At 30.8% G+C, this 19,539-nt stretch overlaps 2 protein-coding genes across 2 annotated transcripts; both read left to right on the top strand.

Moving 5' to 3' along the window:
- Nucleotides 1-16,120: 16,120 nt before the first annotated feature.
- Nucleotides 16,121-16,810, top strand: LOC117921146 (11 kDa late embryogenesis abundant protein-like). The gene is made up of 2 exons (XM_034838948.1): nt 16,121-16,283; nt 16,416-16,810. Exons 1-2 carry the CDS (start codon nt 16,176-16,178, stop codon nt 16,701-16,703), a joined length of 396 nt encoding a protein of 131 aa, XP_034694839.1. The 5' UTR covers nt 16,121-16,175; the 3' UTR covers nt 16,704-16,810.
- Nucleotides 16,811-18,629: 1,819 nt separating this feature from the next.
- On the top strand, nt 18,630-19,272 carry LOC117921206 (11 kDa late embryogenesis abundant protein-like). The gene is made up of 2 exons (XM_034839037.1): nt 18,630-18,754; nt 18,820-19,272. The coding sequence occupies exons 1-2, from the start codon at nt 18,668-18,670 to the stop codon at nt 19,150-19,152; spliced, it is 420 nt and encodes a 139-aa protein (XP_034694928.1). The 5' UTR covers nt 18,630-18,667; the 3' UTR covers nt 19,153-19,272.
- Nucleotides 19,273-19,539: the final 267 nt, after the last annotated feature.

Below are 19,539 nucleotides of genomic sequence, written 5' to 3'. Positions count from 1 at the left end.
TTCTCAACATTTTTTCTTATCACTTATTTTATCTTATAATTTTATTCAGATATTTAATTGTAAGTAAATTAAATAGTAAGAGTGAATAAACTTTGAAAATTTTTAATTAAATACCACTTGCTTTCTTTATTTTATACTAGAGATCTTCGTTACTAAATAAAAATAAATCACATTAAAACATATAGAATATATAAATAACATTTTGAATTAATGACAACTTCTAAAATGCAAGAGCAATAAAATAGAGATAAAAAATGAAGGGAAAAAAAATTAAAATTAATAAATTATTTATATGTCATTTTAAATTTATTTATTTATTATTTTTATATATAAAAAAATAAATTAATTAATAATATATAAATATTTTATTTTATTATTAAAAATATATATTTTTTTCTTAGCACTTTCTATAAATCAAATATAACCTTCAAGATTTTTTCTGGCGCTACCTTTAACACTGACCGTGATCCAAACGCAATGTAAAATATCATCATTATTTGAATTTGAATTTAAATGATTTCAATAGTATAATTATCATTTTGTTGAAGAGGGAATGAGTATCAAAATACATCGTTAGAATATATCCATCTGTAGAGAACCGTACAACAAAGCATTGAATCTCCAAGGATCCCACCAATAAAGTACTTTGAGTTTGCAGACCTCAAATTATGTGGTGTTAAATCAACTGCTGACTATCCCAATGGCTTGACGTGGATAAGCTTACAGCTATGCTGATAACCAGAGTTTTAAATGATTATGGTATGCTATCAATTTACGTCATTAATATCATCCATCACTTCTATTAAACCGCGTTGTTTTAATGATTGAATATGACATAGCAGCGATTGTGTTTTTGGATCCGATTGGTCCAAAAACTAAGATTTGATATGTAAGAATTATACAAAATTTGAAAGTATCAATATACCCTTCAAAACTATTTTGAATATTTTCTATCATAATGTTTGATAAATTTTCTTTTTAATTTTTTTAATAATTATTATGAAAATTTATTATTTTTAGAAAACTAATTAAAAAAAATATATTATTTTTTAGTTATTTTTTACATACATAATTTTAAATATATATATTTTTTAAAGATGTTTGATTTTTAAATAATAATAATAATTTATTTTTATGTTTTTTGAAATATTGTGTATTTTTTTTCAAATCACTAAATTAAATTAAATGTTGTTGAGGTTTATAAAATGAATAAAATTTAAATTAATATTTTTTTTTTCATAGTCAATAAATATCATTTTTTGAAAAATAAAAAATCAATATCCTTATTTTCAATTTCTACACCTTCTCTAGATCTTAAGCTTAAATAGTAAACTTATATGGACCAAAGCTTAATTTTTAAGTCCAATTAGGTTTAAAACACAATTGTCCCTATAACATAAATAGGAATAAATCAAGTGATACAGAACTCTTATATTTGGGTTATAAAATATTTGATCACTTATATCATTTTATATTTATTTGGTATGATGTAGTACGATATTTTATAATATATCATATCATATATTTTGATTGATAATTAAATAGTGTATTTAATTAAACGTGATAAAATAAGTGAGATGATATATTCCATTTTTGTTATACCCTTTACGTTGATACTTAGTTTGCATCATAATTTTTTTTAAGGGATTTTTATTTATTTTTATATTAATTAATCATTGCAACATAATAAATTTTGATTAAAAATCAAATTTATGGCTAAAAGTAAAGCTAAAAAATATTTACAATAAAATGTTAATATATATTATTTAATACATATACATTATTTATTTATAAATTTTTATATATTCCAATAATGAATATTGTTGAATGGAAGAGAAAATTTCACATTTTTTAATAACAAATATTAGAATGTAATATAATTTAAAATTTTAAAATATCGAAAGTTAAGAATAATATATATTTTATTTTATTTTTTACTTATTTTATAAATTAAATATAAACAAAACTGCCATGACTAGATAAAATATCAAAGAATATTACATTAGATTTAAAATACTAATTTGAAATAATATTTGTTATATAGTGAGATAACAAAATATAGGAAATATATATATTTTTTTGCATTAATATTATCGGTGATGTAAAAATTTTCAAAATATCACTTATACATATAAAAAAGAAAATAAAAAAAAAAGTAAATTGGTTAAATTATGCCATGTTTGGTATGTCATTTGAAAGATTCTAGGAATTTTGAGGTATGTTATAACATTTGATTTGAATTAGAAAATAAAATCATCGGTTTTAGATTTTTAAAAATTTTATCAATTACTTAATTTTTGCTTAAAAATGCTTTATACAACCACTCCAAAATTGACTCACGCAAAAACTTTTAAATGGCGGGAAATCAGTTTCCACCGATGGTGAAAGATGAAAAGTAAGATGCAACATTCATGGAGTGTGCCTAACATTGGTACGGAAAGTGTGATGTCCCACATCGGATAGGGGAGCAAGTTCCTGGTGCTATATATGTAGAGACTCCTCTTAACCAAGTAAACGCGTTTTAAAGCCGTGAGGGCCCCCTTGAGCCCAAAGCGGACAATATCTATATGGTTGGGTGCGGGTCGTTACAAATGGTATCAGAGCCGATCCCCGACCCCGGTGTGGGGGTTTATTTGGCTCCGTAAGGGGTGTTTGTCTGTTTGGTCCTGCAATCCCATGGGACACAACGAGAACGTTGTGTCTGCATGGGGGGTATTTGTAATGTCCCACATCGGATAGGGGAGCAAGTTCCTGGCGCTATATATGTAGAGACTCCTCTTAACCAAGTAGACGTGTTTTAAAGCCGTGAGGGCCCTCTTGGGCCCAAAGCGGACAATATCTACATGGTTGGGTGCGGGTCGTTACAAAAAGCAAGATGGGTCCCATTTTGATTGGAGAAAGGTGCCATTTTATGGCGTATGTGGGGTCAAGCCTCTAAACACATATGGGTCATATTCAGCTCACCACATTATCAACTTGGAAGGAACATGAATTTTCATTAGTTTGGTTCATATTCATGGTGGCGTGACTTAGGTAAGAGGCCGGCTGTTCGTTCAATGTTCATTAATTATTTTTGTATGGTTTAGTATGCGGTCCAAGATTTATAAGAAAATTATTTGATTCAAATGAATGTTAAAAAAAAAAATTCATTTTTAGTAAATTGATTCATCCCTTACACCACATTTCCAATAACGAAGAGTCAATTGGGACGTGTTTGGATGCAACTTTCTTTTTAGTTTTTTTTTTTTAACTAAGGGTCACTATGGTTGTTGTTTTCTAAAATAATTTTTTATTTTTAAAAACAAGAAAATTAGAAAACATGATCATTAAAGTGTTTTATATTGTCTGTTATTAAAATATATATATATATATATTTTAATTATTTTCATTTGTATTTTATAAAATTGTTTTAAAAATAATAATTATACAAACATGTATAATATTTAAAAATATTTAAGGTTGCTTATCAAACTTTTGTTTTACAAGGCATTATAAAAGGGTTTTAAAAATTGTTTTTAAAATCTATCATCCATGATAAAGACAAACAGGAATTGGGAAATTACTAAAAATAAAAAACAAAAAAAATTATTTAAAACATTTTTGTTTACTCGTGGCTTTATAATTACAAGAATGTTTTATTTTCATAAAATGAAAAATAAGATTAGAAACCCAATAAAATAAAACTAATATCACATTTAAATATTAAGAAATTTCTAAATACCACTTCAAAAAATATCAACAAATTATTTAAAACATTTTTATTCACTCCTTTCTATAAAACTACAAGAATGTTTTTTCTATTTTTTTAAATATGAAATGAAATTAGAATTGCTAGAAGGAAATCAATTACAGTAACATCTCACAAGTAAATGTTTTTAAAAACTATAAAAAATCGCAAAAAATTATAAAAATAATTTTTGAAAATATTTTCTTTACTTTTGAAATATCATTATAAGCATTTTTATTTTTGTTAATAAATTTTAAACTTAAGACCATGTTTGGTATACAAAAATGATTGTTTTCATTATTATTTCTCATTAAATATGGATAAATTTAATGATTTTAATTATTATATTTGGATGCATGTAACATTATAAGGTTAGAATTAATATTTGTTTCAATTTTTGTAAGAACAAGAACGATAATAATATAAAAAAAAGACAAATGTATTTTAAAATATTTTTTATTTATATTTTAAAAGAATGTTTATTTTATTATTTTTATTAAATAACAAGATTAAGAAAAATAAAATTACTAATTTGGTTATTACCGAATTTGGTAAAATGAAATGGTTTAATAATTTAAAAAATATAATTATTTAAAAATACACATTGAATATTATGGTAGTAAATTTTTAATAAAAATAAAAAATAAAACAAAAAATACGGATGATTATTATATGAAGATTATCCAATATCAAATACATACAAATACATAAACGTCGATATAAATATCATGAGTTGTCTCATGATATAATTAGTTATTAATATCCAATTCTTAGGTGAGATTTTATTTTTATTAACACATTTTTAATTCAATTGCTTATGTAGACATGAGGATATATTAAAAAAAAAAAAATGAATGATATGATGATTCTTATTCTTCCACGCACAAACATTGCATAAAAGCATAAAAATGGAAGCGACGAGAAAGAACAGTTCGATTCTTACATGACTTTTTCGCATTTTACACATTGGCCTTGTTTACGCTTCACGTGTTCCTTTGAGTTGGATCCTTTGAGTTGGAAAGACTCTCCCATTAAATCCCCGCACAAATATTCAATGATTCAGTTAGTGGTTAATGGTTATTATCCCATAGGCCGAAGTAGGCCCTAGAGACAACTATAAATTATAATAGTCAATCCACATTCTTGTTTCCTATTTGTGGATCAAACACAATGCCAAAATACCCATTTCTCTTCTTTCTTTTTTTTTTCTATTTATTTTTTTCCTTCAAATTTCGTGAGAAGCGAGGATAAAAAACGTGGCACCTGTCAGAGATGCATCCATTGATTGTTGTGATTGGCGCCAACCTGTATTGCTGTTGTGATTGTTTGATGATGTGTCTTTATTTGCTTGATGTGTCCGCGAGACGGTTTGGCATAGGTGTTGGCTAAAATGGTCCAAGCTTCTTGTGAAGTTGTAGCCTGAGCAATGAACGGAATAATGGTGGGAGATAGGGAGCCAATAAGTGCATTGAGAATTAATTGATCCTGTCGGATCCAAACGATATGGACTGGATTCGGTACTGTGGCGCCGTTATGAGAGATGGTGCGTGATGGACATGGCGTTGATCCATCAATGTAGGCAAGGAGGTCATAACCTATGAACAACGTCTGAAACTGGAGTTTCCATGACACGTAGTTGTTGGCAATGAGTTTGAGGGGAGCTTGAGCTGTAATATTAATGGTGATCAGTGTGTGATGGGGATCATTGGTATTATGGATGGTGGCAGAGTTGGTTGTCATGTTGACAGCTTATAGAGGAGAAAAAGAAGAAAAAAAAATGAGGAAGAGACTGGAGTTAAGATTGCTCTGATACCATGTCAGAGATGCAGATATGAATAATATTGCATGCTTTGTTATTGATATTATCGAATATTTATAGAGTACATAATATCAGTTTGAAACAAAGGAAACAAACTATTCCTAAAATACAGTAACAGAAATTCAAACTTATTCAAATACAAATCAAATCAAAGTAGTTACAAAGTTACAACAATATTGACCATATCTGCTGTTAGCACCCCACCGCCCAATCGCCTAGTAGACGATAAGAAGCATGCCACGTGGTTACTCTAAGATTTTTGACCATTTTAATAGGAACAGGGGGCAACATGTGTCGAAAGCAGAGTCCTTGAGAAGTCCACGTAGCTCGTTCTCCTTGCACTTCTCCCAAACCCACATCACTTTCTACAAATATATTAACCCACTCTATATGCTCTATTGTCCCTTGTGTTTGCAGTGAAGAAGAAGAAGAATACGATAAGAGGAGGGACCGGGAAGAATGCAGGAGAGGCTGTGAAGGAGAAGGTGAGCAACGTGTCATACTCAGCTCACCACGTTATCAACTTGGAAGGAACATGAATTTTCATTAGTTTGGTTCATATGATGTTCATGGTGGCGTGACTTAGTATAACAAGATACAATTATTTTGGTAAAAGGCCGGCTGTTCGTTCAATGTTCATTTATTATTTTTGTATGGTTTGGTACGCGGTCCAAGATTTCTAAGAAAATTATTTGATTCAAATGAATGGTAAAAAAAAAACTCAATTTTAGTAAATTGATTCACCCCTTACACTACATTTTCAATAATGGAGAGTCAATTGGCACGTGTTTGGATGCAACTTCGTTTTTAGTTTTTTTTTTTTTAACTAAGGGTTTGTTCGGTTATTATTTTTTAAAATATTTTTTTATTTAAAAAAATTAAAAAACACATTTAATGATCATAAAACCATTTTCTATTTTTTTTTTAGAACAAAAAATAAAGTATTTTCAAAAAACATATTTTAGTTATTTTTACTTGTGTGTTTTATAGAGTTGTTTAAAAAATAATAATTATATAAACAATTATAATAATTAAAAATAAAATTTTATAATATATTAAAAATATTTAAAATTTTTTTTCAAACTTTTGTTTTACAAAGCATTATAAAAGGTTTTTAAAAATTGTTCTTAAGATCTATCATCCATAATAAAATAAAGCTAAACATGGCATTGGGAAATTACCAAAAAATAAATAAATAAATTATTTAAAACATTTTTGTTTACTTGTGGCTTTATAATTACAAGAATGATTTTATTTTCGTTAAATGAAAAATAAGATTAGAAACTCAATAAAATAAAACTAATATCACATATAAATATTAAGAAATTTCTAAATACCACTTCAAAAAATATCAACAAATTATTTAAAACATTTTTATTCACTCCTTTCTATAAAATTACAAGCATGCTTTTTCTATTCTCTTTTTTTTTTCTTTTTTTTTTTTAAATATGAAATAAAATTAGAATTGCTAAAAGAAATTCAATTACAGTAACATCTCACAAGTAAATGTTTTTTAAGATTGTCAAAAATCGCAAAAAATTATAAAAATAATTTTTGAAAATATTTTCTTTACTTTTGAAATATCATTGTAAGCATTTTTATTTTATTTTTTTAGTAAATAATAATTATAATTAGAACCACCAATAAAAAAAAAAAAAAATCTATGATGCTAATATCTCATATGAAGATATAAGAAATTGCCAAAAATAACATATATATAATATTTAAAACGCTTTTTTCCTTTGTTCTTGCTATACAATTGCAAATAAAATTATTGTTTTTAGAAAATAAAAAATAAAATTAAAACCATCCAACGTGTTTAATATTTATAGAAAATAGAATGCTCAATTAATTTTAAAAATTTATATTTTATGTTTATAAAAATAGTGAATTGCAATATATCCATTTTTTTTAGATCACCGTAATTTAATACTAAAATACCCGGGATTGATTTTCATGAAACATTTTATGCAGAGGTTGATCTTACAAAGCGACGCAAGGAGATAGTTAATTCAATATTTAATTTTCTTTTATATTTTTAATATCACCTTGTAAGATTTTTTTTGTTGGTTCAAAGTTGTTTAGTGTAATAAAGAGAATTAAAGCATGCAAGAACCAAATTTTAAATTGACATTAGAATGAAATTATTTACATTAAACTTAAAGGTCATGTTTGGTATATAGAAATTATTGTTTTCATTATTATTTCTCATTAAATATGGATAAATTTAATGATTTTAATTATTATATTTGGATGCATATAACATTATAAGGTTAGAATTAATATTTGTTTCAATTTTTGTAAGAACAAGAACGATAATAATAATAAAAAAAAAAGATAAATGTATTTTAAAATATTTTTTATTTATATTTTAAAAGAATGTTTTTTTTTTATTCTTTTTATTAAATAACAAGATTAAGAAAAATAAAGTTACTAATTTGACTAATACCGAATTTGGTAAAATGAAATGGTTTAATAATTAAAAAATATAATTATTTAGAAATACACATTGAATATTGAGATTATACATTGAATTGAATTTATGGTAGTAAATTTTTAATAAAAATAAGAAATAAAACAAAAAATACAATAGAGTTGTAACAATTATTATGTGAAGTTTATTCAAAACGTTGATATAAATATCTTGAGTTGTCTCATGATAAAATTAGTTATTAATATCCGATTATTAGGTGAGATTTTATTTTTATTAACACATTTTTAATTCAATTGCTTATGTAGATATGAGGATAGATAAAAATAAATAAAATGAATGATATGATGATTCTTATTCCTCCACGCACAAACATTGCATAAAAGCATAAAAATAGAAGCGCCGAGAAAGAACAGTTCGAATCTTACATGACTTTTTCACATTTTACACACTGGCCTTGTTCACACTTCACGCGTTCCTTTGAGTTGAAAAGACTCTCCCATTAAATCCCCACACAAATATTCAATGATTCAGTTAGTGGTTAATGATTATTATCCCATAGGCCGAAGTAGGCACTAGCGACGACTATAAATTATAATAACCAATCTACATTCCTGTTTCCTATTCGTGGATCAAACACAATGCCGAAATACCCATTTTTTTTTTCTATTTATTTTTTTCCCTCAAATTTCGTGAGAATCGAGGATCAAAACAAAAAACGTGGCACCCCATCGCCTAGTCGCCTAGTAGACGATAAGAAGCATGCCACGTGGTTACTCTAAGATTTCTGACCGTTTTAATAGGGACAGGTGGCAATATGTGTCGAAAGCAGAGTCCTTGAGAAGTCCACGTAGCTCGTTCTCCTTGCACTTCTCCCAAACCCACGTCACTTTCTACAAATATATTAACCCACTCTATATGCTATATTGTCAACCTACAGAGTACATTACACCCTTGTGTTTGCAGTGAAGAAGAAGAAGAATACGATAAGAGGGGGGAGCACAGATGCAGACCGGAAAGAATGCAGGAGAGGCTGTGAAGGAGAAGGTGAGCAACGTTACGGCCTCTGCGAGGGCTGGCTTGGAGAAAACCAAGGCCACTTTGGAAGAAAAGGTATGTACACGTCAATATCATTTTTGTTAATAAATTTTAAAATTTAGTCTACGAGAAAGTTGGTGTGATTTTGTTTGGTTGTATATAGACAGGCGGAGAAGATGACTACGCGCGATCCATTGAAGAAGGAGTTGGGAACTGAACGGAAAGAAGAGAGGAAAACCGAGGCTAAGATTGAAAAACAGTGGGCACGTGAGTACAACACCGCCCAGAGGCAAGCCGGCACCACCGGCATCCACGGTAGTCACCCAACAGGGCATACTGGCTACGGCGGAACTACCGGCTATTCCAGTCACCCAGCAGGAGATACTGACTACGGCGGCACCACTGTCTATTTCAATCACCCAACAGGAGATACAGGCTACGGCGACACCACCGTCTATTCCAGTCACCCAACAGGAGATACTGGCTACGGCGACACCACCGTCTATTCCAGTCACCCAACAGGAGATCCTGGCTACGGTGGCACAACTGGGTATGGTACGACCACCACGGATGCGGCTGGTTATGGTGGCGCTACTGCAGGGGACACTGAATATGGAACGGGTGGCACGACTACAGGTGAGGCTGGATATGGCGACACAGTCACCACTACCGGGTATCGCACTCGTGGCACCCACCCTGTGTTATATTTATATATATATATATATTGTTGGTTAAAAATAAAGTGTAAGAAGAGTTACACTTTTAAAAAATAACTTTTGAAAATAAAGTGTAAGAAGGGTTACACTTTTAATGTGTAAATTAAAAACACGATTAAGTTTTAAAATGTTATAAAACTTAAGAGGTATTTACACATATGATTAAGTTTTGAAATGTTACAAAACTTGAAAGATTAAGGAAGACAATGAGTCTTCTCATTTTTGTAACTTTATAAAACTTAAGAGGTTAAGTGTAAGAGAGTTACACATTTGAGATTAAATCATGTTTAATGTGTGGATTAAACATATGATTTAATTTTTTGAATGTTACAAAGATGAAGAGATTGAGGAAGACAATGGGTTTTTTCTCAACCTTGTAACCATTTTTCAACCCTAAGAGTGCTTTATATGACTTTTCTTCTTTTTGAAATCTTATGCAGAAAAGTGAAAAGGCTTGATCAATCCCAAGACTATTTCCATTAGTTCCCTAAATATTTCTAGAAGTGGGAGGAAATAGAGTCTTTGGACAAAGTTCCAAAAACTTGTTTGAGCCTTTCTTGTGTTCTTCTTCTTCTTCTTGTTCTTATTTTGTAACTTTGAGAGTTTTATTGTATCAAAGTGAGTGTTTGAGAGTGTTTCTTTTCTCCATTGTATCCATATTTTTTGAAAACAATCAAAGACTTTATTTTCAATGGAAGGAGATACTATCAAGATTATGAACCAAGACCTTGTGAGGTTAGATCGTTTTGATGGTTCCAACTTCACTAGGTGGCAAGACAAGGTGAGATTCCTCCTCACAACACTCAAGATTTTCTACATCCTTGATCCTACCTTGGCACCGTTACCGGAACCAAAGGAAAATGACACACCTCAAGTGGTGGCGGCAAGGAAGAAGAGGGAAGAGGATGAGCTCATATGTAGGGGTCATATTTTGAACGCCTCACCCGATAGGCTATATGATCTCTACACCAACACCAATTCCGCGAGGGAGATTTGGGAGACTCTTGAAAACAAGTACAAAGCCGAAGTTGAAAATCAACTAGGAAAAATTATTAAGGTGCTTAGAAGTGATAGAGGTGGTGAATATTTCTCTAGTGAATTCAATTCTTTTTGTGAAGAATATGTCATAATACATGAGTGCACCGCACCCTATACACTTCAACACAATGGCATAGCGGAGAGAAATAATAGAACATTATTGGAAATGGTGAATGTTATATTATTGCATGGTAAATTGAATTTCAATTTGTGGGGTGAAGCTTTGTTGACTGCTTGCCATATTTTGAATAGAATTCCTATGAAGAAAAATGAAATATCTCCATATGAGTTATGGAAAGGAAGGAAACCTAATATAGGTTACTTCAAAGTGTGGGGGTGTCTTGCTTATTGCAAGAAAACGGATCCAAATAAAACAAAATTGGGTCCAAGAGCCATTAAGTATGCATTTGTAGGCTATGCCTCAAATAGCAAAGCTTATAAGCTATTAGACTTGGAGTCTAATGTAATAATTGAATCAAGAGAGGTAGAGTTCTTTGAGAATTTGTTGAGTGATAGCAATTTTCAAGTACCTACTAGTGTTGGAGAGTCTCAAGAGGAGACACCTTCAAAGGTTGTTGAGGAACCCATTGTGCCTTGGAAAAGCCAAAGAGCTAGAAAAGAGAAAGTGTTGGGATCGGATGAGATTGACTCTCAAAGAATTTCCTTTTACATAGTAGAAGGAAATAGAGAAGATATTATAAGAAAAAATTCCTATAGTACTTCAAATAGAGGAGAATCTCAAAACATACAAAGAAACTATGGCTTCTAGAGATGTTGCTTTTTGGAAAGAGGCTATCAATGATGAAATGGATTCAATTATGTCCAACCAAACATGGGAATTGGTAGACCTTCCACCAGGATCTAAACCAATAGGGTGCAAATGGGTATTTCGAAGGAAATATCACACCGATGGCATGATTCAAACCTTTAAGGCTAGATTAGTAGCTAAGGGGTTTAAACAAAGAGAAGGTATTGATTATTTTGATACCTATGTGCCGGTGGTTAGAACAACATCGATTAGGATATTGTTTGCTTTGACATCAATTCATAATCTATTTGTTCATCAAATGGATATCAAAACGGCATTCTTGAATGAGGATCTCAATGAGGAGGTCTACATGGAACAACCGGAAGGTTTTGTTCTACTGGGGAATGAAAACAAAGTGTGTAAGCTTGTCAAATCATTATATGGTTTAAAACAAGCTCCCAAACAATGGCACGAAAAATTTGATCATGCTATTCTTTCGGATGGATTTAGACACAACAATGTGGACAAATGCTTATATTCTAAGACTTGTGATGACTATGTGGTCATAGTGTGTCTATATGTGGATGACATGTTAATCTTGAGTGATGACATGAAAGGAATAATAGAAACGAAAAGGTTTCTATCCTCAACCTTCAAGATGAAAGATCTTGGAGAAGTTGATACTATATTGGGTATCAAAGTGAAAAGAAGTAGTGGAGGTTATGCTTTAAACCAAACCCACTATATTGAGAAAGTAGTTAGCAAATTTAGTCATCTCAAGATTAAAGATGCTAATACTCCATTTGATTCAAGTATAAAACTTGAAAAGAATGATGGTAGATCGGTGGCTCAACTTGAGTATGCAAGTGCAATTGGAAGTCTTATGTATGCTGCTCAGTGTACTAGGGTTGACATTTCATTTGCAGTTAGTAAACTAAGTAGGTTTATTAGCAATCCAAGCGTGGAACATTGGAAAGCTATTGGTAGAGTTTTTGGTTACCTAAAGAATACCGAAGAACTAAGCCTCTAATATTCAAAGTTTCCTGCTATACTTGAAGGGTATTCAGATGCAAGCTGGATATCGAGTGTGGGAGATAATTTATCTACCACAGGTTGGGTGTTTACACTTAGTGGTGGGGCTGTCTCTTGGGGATCCAAGAAACAAACTTGTATATCACACTCAACCATGGAGGCAGAGTTTATAGCTCTAGCTGCAACTGGAAAAGAAGCTGAGTGGCTTAGGGATCTCATGATGGACATCCCTTTTACTACAAATAATGTGTCAACAGTGTTGATACATTGTGACGGTCAAGCCACTCTAGCTTGTGCGTACAGTGGAGTGTACAATGGAAAGTCTAGACATATAAGCATTAGACATGAGTATGTGAGACAATTGATTCAGAATGGAATCATCTCAATCTCATTTGTGAGGTCCAGTGGAAACTTGGCGGATCCTTTTACTAAATCTCTTACAAGAGATTTAGTAAGGATAACATTTAGTGGGATGAGACTAAAACTCCTTAAATAAAATTCACCAATGATGGTAACCCAACTTAATACTACGAAATGACTAGTCTTAAGTTCAATAGGTAAAAACAAGTCATTGATAAGTGGGTTGTGGCAGCATTAGAACATGTGAATTCCATCTGTGATGATTAATGCTGGTTGTTACCGTTGGAGGGTTAAACTTAAAGCTTTTAATGAAATTCAGTCTATGTGTGACAAGCATTTTAAAGGTAACAAGGATGCTGGAAGAATTTCACCTATGTGAACTTAGGGGTGGTGCCGCCTCTCATGAGAGTTGGAGTTTCTTTCAAGAAAGTTCATGAATGGATTAAGCACATGGCCATAAAAGTGCTAAGCAAGAAAATAATGGGCACTCGTGTGGTTAGTGGAAGTCTGTGTGTTGTTACCAGTTTCGTTACAAGGAATAACTGGTTCAATGCTACAAGCAACCTGGGATTTCAACGGAGCTTTGTGACAATTACACTAAGGTAAAATTCAAATCGAAAGATATTTTATTTTACGCATTTTCACTGTTGAAGTTATAAGGGTTGATGTTTATTTTTAACCAAATGGGGGATTGTTATATATATATATATATAAAGTGTTGGTTAAAAATAAAGTGTAAGAAGAGTTACACTTTTGAAAAATAACTTTTGAAAATAAAGTGTAAGAAGGGTTATACTTTTAATGTGTAAATTAAAAACATGATTAAGTTTTGGAATGTTACAAAACTTAAGAGGTATTTACACATATGATTAAGTTTTGAAATGTTACAAAACTTGAAAGGTTAAGGAAGACAATGAGTCTTCTCATCTTTGTAACTTTATAAAACTTAAGAGGTTAAGTGTAAGAGAGTTACACATTTGAGATTAAATCATGTTTAATGTGTGAATTAAACATATGATTTAATTTTTTGAATGTTACAAAGATGAAGAGATTGAGGAAGATAATGAGTTTTTTCTCATCCTTGTAACCATTTTTCAACCCTAAGAGTGCTTTATATGACTTTTCTTCTTTTGAAATTTTATGCAGAAAAGTGAAAAGGTTTGATCAATCCCAAGACTATTTCCATTAGTTCCCTAAAGATTTGTAGAAGTAGGAGGAAATAAAGTCTTTGGACAAAGTTCCAAGAACTTGTTTGAGTATTTCTTGTGTTCTTCTTTTTTTTGTTCTTATTTTACAAGAGTTTTATTGTATCAAAGTGAGTGTTTGAGAGTGTTTATTTTCTCCATTGTATCCATATTTTTTGAAAACACCCTGACCATGGGACAGGTGGCACCTAGAGGTGGGAGTTGGCTATGGGGTTTAAGGCCTCCGTAACACTGTTTGTGTTTGTAGGTTTGAGCGTATACACAGCGTCGAATGTTTTAGTATTTGGCGTATCAGTGTACCGTTTGAATAAATGGCAATGAAGATAACAACTTATTATGTATGTAAGCAATATGACAAGCAACATAGTTTATTTTCAATTTTCAAGAACAATAATTCAGTTAATTTTAGTTTCCGAATTTAGGAAAAGTGAGCCAAATGGGCTGACGGCCTTCTCTGTTTTTAATATTAATTAGAATGCATTATAAATGCCCATGTTGAAATACTTGGGGTATGTCCCGAATGATACTTCTAAGAATTTTAAAAAATGATAGGGAAATGTGCAATTGTTTTTTTATTTTTTTTATTTTTTTTATTTTTTAATGTAAATACAGAGATGTCAGTGGTATAATGTGGAAGGGTCGCGTACTTATTTGAATTTTGTACATTAAAACATAAAAATGTGAATGTGAAAGTAGAATAATTAATGTTATGAAAGTTCGATAATGGAAAATGATATGTATCGTTTTAATTGTGAAAAATAAAAATAAATTTAAAAGTAATAAATTAATTTTATATAGTGATTTAAATTTATTTTATTTATATATATATATAAATATTAAATAATTTAAAAATATATAAACTTTTTTTTTTATAAATTTTAATTATATTTGATTTTTATTTTTTTCCATTTTTCAAAAATTTTAAGTGTATTTGTAACTTAAAAATATTTGAATTTTGTTTGAAAAATATTCAAATATTTTTAAATGAAAAACTTGGAATAAATTTTTGTTAAATGCATTTTTTAAATTATTTTCAAAATAAAATTGGTATGACTCTTAATTTTTGGGTTGTGTTGTGTCAATCGTTAGTTAATCTACTTCCTTTCAAATTATTGAAATATATATATATACATATATACGGCCGTAATCCTAGAATTATAGAAAAGGAATTCCTTAAATCAAAACATAATAGATAAAAGCATCATCAAAGTACCATGTTTCGGTCTCATTTGAAAAAATTCATTTTACGTCGAATGGTTAGTTGAATTTCATTTCAACTATTTGAATTGTATTGTTTAATTGTACGGGGATTCTATACTTTAAAAAATAAAATTCTTGTATGTAATGTTTTTTTTATTGAACATGAAATTTAATTGGGTCAATATTTAGACATATATTTTTCTATTTTTTTTAGTTTTATAAGTAAAATATAGGAATTTTTATATAAAAATAAGTTCATATGAGTAGATATTGTATTTAAAAATATTTGAAGAAGTGACTTAAAATTTTAAAGTATTAAAAATGTTTTTACAAAAATAAAACAAATTTTTATTTTTTATATTCTATGTAAAAAAAATTGTTTAAAAAATAAAAATAGAAAGTGTATCGGAATGTGAGCTTAAATATTCTATTTAATTTTTTTAAGCTTGTTTAATGCAATATATGGAATTAGTTCTAAAAGTGGAGACCGTCTTTCCCTAGATGCATTCCTTAGGAGAAACCACTGTGACATATAATATCTACACTGAACGACATATGTCACCCGTCTTCAGGAATGCTGCCACTTGGCTTTCTATTTTAAGGCTTCGTTAATCGCAACTCACCATTTTCATGGTATATCTCTCTCAACGAAGGTGGAGGTGAAACGTGTCGAAAGCAGATCGAGAAGCGATGTGTGACATCCACGTAGCTTCTTCGCTCTACACGTGTCCTATACATATTACATTTTACATCTATTTAAACCCAGTTCCAGCGGGGATTTTTCTCATCCTATGTTCATTCGTCTATTAATCTGTATGTGTGAAGTGAAGAAGAAAGGAGAAGAAGAGAAAAAAAGCAAAGATGCAGGCAGGGAAGGGTGCAGCGGAGGCCATGAAGGAGAAAGCCAGCAATGTTGCGGCCTCTGCCAGAGCTGGCATGGAGAAAACCAAGGCCACTGCTCAAGAAAAGGTACTCTTTCATAATATTTTCAGAGTCTCGAGCACATGCGTTTATACGTAATTATCTGTTCATTCTCTATTTTTTCCCATTCATTTGTAATATTTGATTCGTTCTCTGTCCTTGCTGCGTAATTTTGTGTAGAAGGAGAGGATGACGGCGCATGATCCAATGGAGAAGGAAATAGCAACCGAGAAGAAGGACGTGCTGAAGACACAGGCGGAGATGGACAAGCAGATGGCTCAGGAACACAATGCAGCTGCAAGGGAAGCCGCAGCCACTGGTGGCCAAGGCAGAGTGCCGTTGCACACCACTGGGGGGGCAACTGGCATTCACCACCCAGGCTATGGGACAGGTGGCACCGACGCCACCGGTGGCGCCGCCACCAGGGACATTAACTATGGCGGAACCACCAATGGAAGTGGGATCTAGAGTTGTTTAATTTGCGTGTTTGGTGGTTTTAATTTTAGTTGTGTGAAGTGTCTCAGTGTAATGCTTTCGCTTTGAATTGAATAAAAACACCTAGTACTTATCCACTACCATCAGTTTCTATATTTAATTTTCCTTCCATCTGTTTTTAGACTTAATTAAAAAATATTTAATATGAATGTGCCTCTTTAAATTAATATAATAATTTAAAATGAGTTAATAAATTTAATTAAGTTATTAAATAAATTAAACATGTTTGATAAAACATGTGAAAGCAAAAAATAATTTTAGTTAATCAATAAAAATAATTAATTTATTGTTAAGGGTATATTTTTATTAAATAATTTTAATATATAAAATAATAATTGAATAAGAAATATTAAATTTCCAAGAAAATTTGCTTTTAATTTATATCAAAATCCAAATCATTGACTTCCAAATAACGTGACCAAAATTGATCAAAGAGCTTTAACTCACGAAACAGCCAACGAATGATATTAGGTTTCTTTCCAATATTCACGCTATTTTTGACCAAATACAGTTAAAGAAGTGATCGAAAATATTATTCTAATATAATATAATAATATTAAACTCATCTCTAAAGTCGTACGACTTATTTTAAAAATCACATTTTCTAAATATTCAATAAAAAATTATAAAAATATCAAAATCACAAGATCAGGTCCAAGCATCTTCCTAGACGACGCCTGCGTAAGTTGGCTAATTGTCAATCAATCACTAATGTAGTCAACGTATGATTATGTCATAATGAGTTTAAAGTAAAAGCCTAAACTTATAGGCTTGGATTCGTTTCGACTCGTTTTCCTCTTATGAATACCCCCTTAAATAGTATAATACAGGTTGTTAATAGTTAATACAACTCGTGAAGTCCAAAATCTATTATTATGACTTTTTTGCATGGGATTCACAAATGAAAAATAAATAAAAAATTATCGTGTGTTCTTACATCTTAACAATGTTTTAAACATTTGTGCAATATAACTATGCATGTTTAAGTCAATATTCCTTGTGATTCAGTACCTATGGGCCACGTAACTTTAACGGCCCAATCCTCCATGGCCCAACAGCCAGTTGCGATGCACACAGTTCATATCGATATTTAAATATGCATAATTTTCTGCCCAAAACCTTGGACCAAAGGTTCAAGGTAAGCATGGTTGCACCAACCTGCTACTCATGGGTTTGTGCCAAGAGTTATAAAAATCATAATAAAATCATTTCAAATATTTAATATTTTTTAATATGTAATATTATATATGTTTTATTTAATAAATTTTAAAATATTAATATATTTATATAAAATATGAAAAAAAAAATAAATATTATTGATTTTTAATTTTATTTATATTTATAATTTTTTAAAATTATTTTTAATTTTAATAAAAAATAAATTATATATTTATGACGTTACTTTTTGGATCATAATATTAGACTTTGGTAATTTTCATGATTCATGGATCCGTTACGAAAATATTGGTTGTTGACTATAGATGAAATTTTTATAATTTTAAAATTTTTTCAAATTTTAAAAATTTTAATGTATCTATTTTATTTATAAGAATTCCTATATGAGTTTCTAATTTTTTAAATAAAAATAAAAAACATTCCTAAACATCACCTAAATATTTTTATTCTCATGTAATGTTAAAATAATTTTTAAAAAAAGAAAGGAAATGCATGAGGGTTTTTTTTTTTGTCTATTTAAAATTATATCCACAAATTTGAGAACATATAGCCCAAATTAAACGGCCAAGTTGACAACTGTCGGGCACGTGTCCGGAGGACGAATAATACCTTTGACTACCTCCACGTAACATTTTCTTACGAGACGTGTCGTCACCTCGATCACCTTCCACTTCTATATGAACGGAACTGTTGAAACTCCACTTTCTTTGTCGTAGATTCGGTTTCTGAGCGGTTGAAGTGAAGGAAAAGAGAGAAAGGAAATGGAGTCCGTGAAGGAGAAAGCCGCTAACGTCGCGGCTTCAGCCAAGGCTGGGATGGAGAAAACCAAAGCCACTGTCCAAGAAAAGGTTCTTCTCTTCATTCCTAATTAGTCATTAATATTATCGGTTTATTTGTTAATGTCTCTGTTCAGGTAGAGAAGTTGACGGCTCATGGTGAGATGGAGAAGCAAATTGCGACCCAGAAAAAAGAGGAGAAGAAAGCGGACGCGGAGATCAAGAAGCAGGAGGCCTACGAGAACAACGCCGCCGGGAGGCAGGCCGCAGCGGTGGGCGGTGAGGCCCACTACACGGCTGGGCCAGGCCAAGCAGCAGTTCCTGCCGGCACCACCTACTCTGCCGCGACCGGGGTCCCAGGCAGGCCAATTGGGATAAATCCGGGGACTGGGGGAGCGTTGGCTCAGAATCCTCGCGTCGAAGGTGGGGGAGCGAAGACTGGGTATGGCACCGGAGGCAACTACACTTGAAAAAATGCTTTTCTGTTCGGTGTATGTAGTTTTTTGGGCGAATAAAAATATTGTTTTTATTTTGTCAATTAAATCTAAATTATTTTAAATGATGAGGCCCATGAGGGACATATCATAACATATTATGTGGGTGTATCCATGATTAAAAAAATAAAAATAAAATAATGGTGTATGTCATCCACACCAAAATTTATTTTTGAATAATCCGTATTTAATTGGGATTATTTTATTATATACTTTATCAGAAGCGATTCTGTTAAATTTGGTGAGCACCCAAGGAAAAGAAGGGAAAGAGCGATGTATAGGAGTATAACTGTGTATACGTAAGGACGATTGGGTCGTTATACATTGGTGTTGGGCACGAAGCCCAACAGGGATGAATAAATT

Source organism: Vitis riparia, chromosome 8, assembly GCF_004353265.1.
Source record: "Vitis riparia cultivar Riparia Gloire de Montpellier isolate 1030 chromosome 8, EGFV_Vit.rip_1.0, whole genome shotgun sequence".
NCBI lineage: Eukaryota > Viridiplantae > Streptophyta > Magnoliopsida > Vitales > Vitaceae > Vitis > Vitis riparia.
This window is presented reverse-complemented; position numbering and strand designations above follow the sequence as displayed.

What these genes read in the sequence shown, in the direction of transcription:
- LOC117921206 (XM_034839037.1), top strand. Translation starts at nt 18,668, where the DNA reads ATGGAGTCCGTGAAGGAGAAAGCCGCTAACGTCGCGGCTTCAGCCAAG. An exon ending in AAGCCACTGTCCAAGAAAAG is followed by an intron (nt 18,755 to 18,819) that starts GTTCTTCTCTTC and finishes GTCTCTGTTCAG; the next exon opens with GTAGAGAAGTTGACGGCTCA.
- LOC117921146 (XM_034838948.1), top strand. Translation starts at nt 16,176, where the DNA reads ATGCAGGCAGGGAAGGGTGCAGCGGAGGCCATGAAGGAGAAAGCCAGC. An exon ending in AGGCCACTGCTCAAGAAAAG is followed by an intron (nt 16,284 to 16,415) that starts GTACTCTTTCAT and finishes AATTTTGTGTAG; the next exon opens with AAGGAGAGGATGACGGCGCA.